This window comes from Hordeum vulgare, chromosome 2H, assembly GCF_904849725.1.
Source record: "Hordeum vulgare subsp. vulgare chromosome 2H, MorexV3_pseudomolecules_assembly, whole genome shotgun sequence".
NCBI classification, from domain to species: Eukaryota; Viridiplantae; Streptophyta; class Magnoliopsida; order Poales; family Poaceae; genus Hordeum; species Hordeum vulgare.
In genome coordinates this window covers 531529830-531532838 of record NC_058519.1, presented here as the reverse complement: position 1 = coordinate 531532838, position 3009 = coordinate 531529830, and the positions used below count along the sequence as shown (strand labels likewise).

General features: G+C 57.2%; 1 protein-coding gene across 1 annotated transcript; it reads right to left on the bottom strand.

The window, feature by feature from the left end:
- Positions 1-570: 570 nt before the first annotated feature.
- LOC123430436 (BTB/POZ and TAZ domain-containing protein 2-like) lies at positions 571-2399 on the bottom strand. Its single transcript, XM_045114307.1, has 3 exons — positions 2150-2399; positions 1315-2060; positions 571-945 (listed from the first exon to the last, which is right to left on the bottom strand). Exons 1-3 carry the CDS (start codon positions 2249-2251, stop codon positions 774-776), a joined length of 1020 nt encoding a protein of 339 aa, XP_044970242.1. The 5' UTR covers positions 2252-2399; the 3' UTR covers positions 571-773.
- Positions 2400-3009: the final 610 nt, after the last annotated feature.

Here is a 3009-nt window from a genome sequence, read left to right as displayed (position 1 = left end):
CCCCCATACCCCGGGCAATGAGGCGCGCGCGGGGACACGCAGTCCCGCCGCCGCCAACACCACCCGGCCAAGCGCCGGGGGTGGCCGTCGGCGGCGGCAGGAAGGGAAGGAGGAGGAGGGAGGCCGAAGAGGGGCGGAGCTCGCGCCGCACCGGCCACCTCCCGGGGAGGCGGCCCGGGGTGGATCCAGGAGGGGGAGGGGTGAGGGGGGTGGGGACGGCGGGGGGGGGGGGGGGGGGGGAGGCAGGGAACCCTAGGAGTCGCGGGAGCTCGCGGCTTCTGTTCTATCCACGAATTAGTCCGAGATAATATGTAATGATGCCCTCGGTGTGTTGTAATCTTATGATGGGCTTTATTGTGTTTTACGTGTTCTTGCATTGGCAAGATGTATTGCCCGCATAAACTGGATCAATGGTTTTATATCTCGTTTCTCACATAAACCGGTTCAATTTCTTTTGAATTGAGATAATATACACCCCCCCCCCCCCCCCCCCACGCAAGCGCGAACATGCAACCACGCTCTCACCAATGGCTAGGAGCCCATCCACACGCATAGCAACTCTCAAGGTACTAATATAACACGATGTTGTTAATCTAGCTTTGTTTGCAGCACCCATGTACTGTAGAGAATTATCGAAAAATCCAGTATAAACATCATCCGGGCATACCTCTAGCCTGACTATATAATACAGCTTGATTCACTACTTTGCTAAATTTAGACCTACAAGACTATGCAGTATACTAAGTTGGGAACGGGCATGCTTGATTATCTTCTCATCTCAACTTGGCCACTCTGCCGTTGTACCTCGCCCATGACTCAGCCACAACCTCCGGCACCACCTTCCTCTCCGCCAAGGAGGACATCACCTTCGCTCTCGTCACCTTCTTCACCAGAAGCCGCCATGTCTTGTCCGCTTTCTCCGTCTGCGCCTTGGCCTTGAAATGGCTGCACAAAATTAACCAATCACGATGAAACGTTAGGTTGCGGCCATCTGATATCACCATCATCATAGGTAAATAAAATCTACTAGTTGGCATGCGTCAGATCATTTGGGTGGAGATTTTTGGTAGCGTTGCCCTTATCGTCCAAGTCATTTTCATAAAAATGTAAGAAAGCTACGTGCGTTTTCTAAGCAGTACGATGGAACACATGAATTGGTTCGGCGGAAAGGCATCTCGCCGGCCTGCTGCATCCACCGATGTAGAGGTCAATCGCAATCTCGCCTGACGAGCTATCGCTAGATATCTCGATCGATCGAACGGACATATTTACAGCGGGAAAATGCATGTATGTTTCTTTGTTGCGATTTCTCACCTGCAGAGCGGCACACGGCAGGCCTGGTCCGGCCGGTGGCAGACGGAGGCGTGTAGGCGGAAGAGCTGCAGCATGCGCTTGCACCGCGCGCACCCGCCCGGCGCGGCCTTTTTCGCGCACGCCGCGAAGTGCCGCATCAGCAGCTGCAGGCCCCGGCACGTACACCCTGCCTTCGCGCACGGCGCGTCCGCGCAGACGGCGCCGTCGCCCGGGAAGATGTGCTCGAGGGAGGCCATGGCCTCGCCGAGCTGCCGGCACGCCTCCAGCGCGGCCCTCTCGCGCGCCCAGCGCTCCTTGCGCTGGTCGGCGTCCTCGAGGAGCCGGAGGAGCTCGAGCTGGAGCGCGGCGTCGTGGCGGCGAGCGAAGCGCCATCCGTCGGACCGTTCGACGGCGGAGAAGTCCTTGGCGGCGAGCCGCGCGCAGCGCAGGTACAGCCGCCGCGCGTCGCAGAGCCTGGCGAGCTTAAGCATGTCGACGGCGCGCTCTGGCGTGAGCCGCGCCGACACCGCGGCCTCGGCCGCCAGCTTCAGCCACCCTACCCGGTACGCGTGCGCCAGCGCCAGCAGCTGCGTCCCGTGCGCGCCCACCAGCTCCTCCTCCTCCGGCGCTACCTTGGCGGAGTAGAGGAAGTGGAGGAAGGCGCGGACGGCGTCGAAGGAGACGCCGAGGACGCGGACTGTGCAATCGGCGCCCCACCCGCGCCGCGCCCTGTCGATCATGCGCTCCAGCACCGGCGACGCCGAGGCCTGAGGTTGCCGCCAAATTCGAAACGAAAAAGTCAGCGACAAAGCACAGACAACCAAGAAACATGATCGGCGACGGCAAGCTGGCTTACAAGAACGCAGGAATGAGCCGCGATGCTCTGTCCGTCCGACGTGACGATCTGCACGTCCGCTGCCGACGCCCGGAGCGCATCGAAATCGGCGCACGACGTCATCGACACGATCCTCTTAGAAATCCTTTGTGTTCTTCTGATGAACTCTTTGGTTTTCGCTAGCCGATAGACGAACTAGACCAAAGCGGTTGGACGAGGAATGGGGAGAAGCCAGGAGGTCAGCGACAGCTATATAGTGCCGTGAAGAAAGGAAGCTGAGAATGGATATATATGCCGCACCGCACAGCTAAGCTATACGCGGCGGATACCGCCGTTGATGAGAGGGCGGAATTGACCGGTGAGATGGGTGCTGGAACAGAAGAGGAGGATCCGAGTCATCGGTTAGATCCAGGGCGGCCCACCAGCAGCGTTCACGGCCGTTGCCTAAGCCAGGCTGGGCCTACGCCGGCGGTGATTGGGACACGTGGACGAAGCGTGTGCCACGAGCTCGGTGGGCAGAGCAGGAGCCCTGCTTTTGTTGCTTTTGACCGAAGATTTGCTGACACGGACACACGTTTGAGCTCCTGCCTGTTTTATTGCATGCATATCCAAAGGCCGTATTTATTTGGAAAAAATGTTTAAATTGTGCACCAGATTCCTCTCTTCTAGCTGGTACTTGGATAGAAGCTTATCCTCAAAGTTTACCAACAATCCTAACTGTTTTATTATGAGGAATAATTTTCACAAGAGTGAATTTTGTTAGCTTTGAAAAAACCGTAGACAAATGTTACACATACTGGTTGAATGTCCATGCATTGACATCGGATAGCAAGCATAATGGGCATCAATAGGCATCAGATTGCCGGTGCTTTGCATCTATC

What these genes read in the sequence shown, in the direction of transcription:
- LOC123430436 (XM_045114307.1), bottom strand. Translation starts at nt 2,251, where the DNA reads ATGACGTCGTGCGCCGATTTCGATGCGCTCCGGGCGTCGGCAGCGGAC. An exon ending in CGGCTCATTCCTGCGTTCTT is followed by an intron (nt 2,061 to 2,149) that starts GTAAGCCAGCTT and finishes CGGCAACCTCAG; the next exon opens with GCCTCGGCGTCGCCGGTGCT. An exon ending in TGCCGTGTGCCGCTCTGCAG is followed by an intron (nt 946 to 1,314) that starts GTGAGAAATCGC and finishes AATTTTGTGCAG; the next exon opens with CCATTTCAAGGCCAAGGCGC.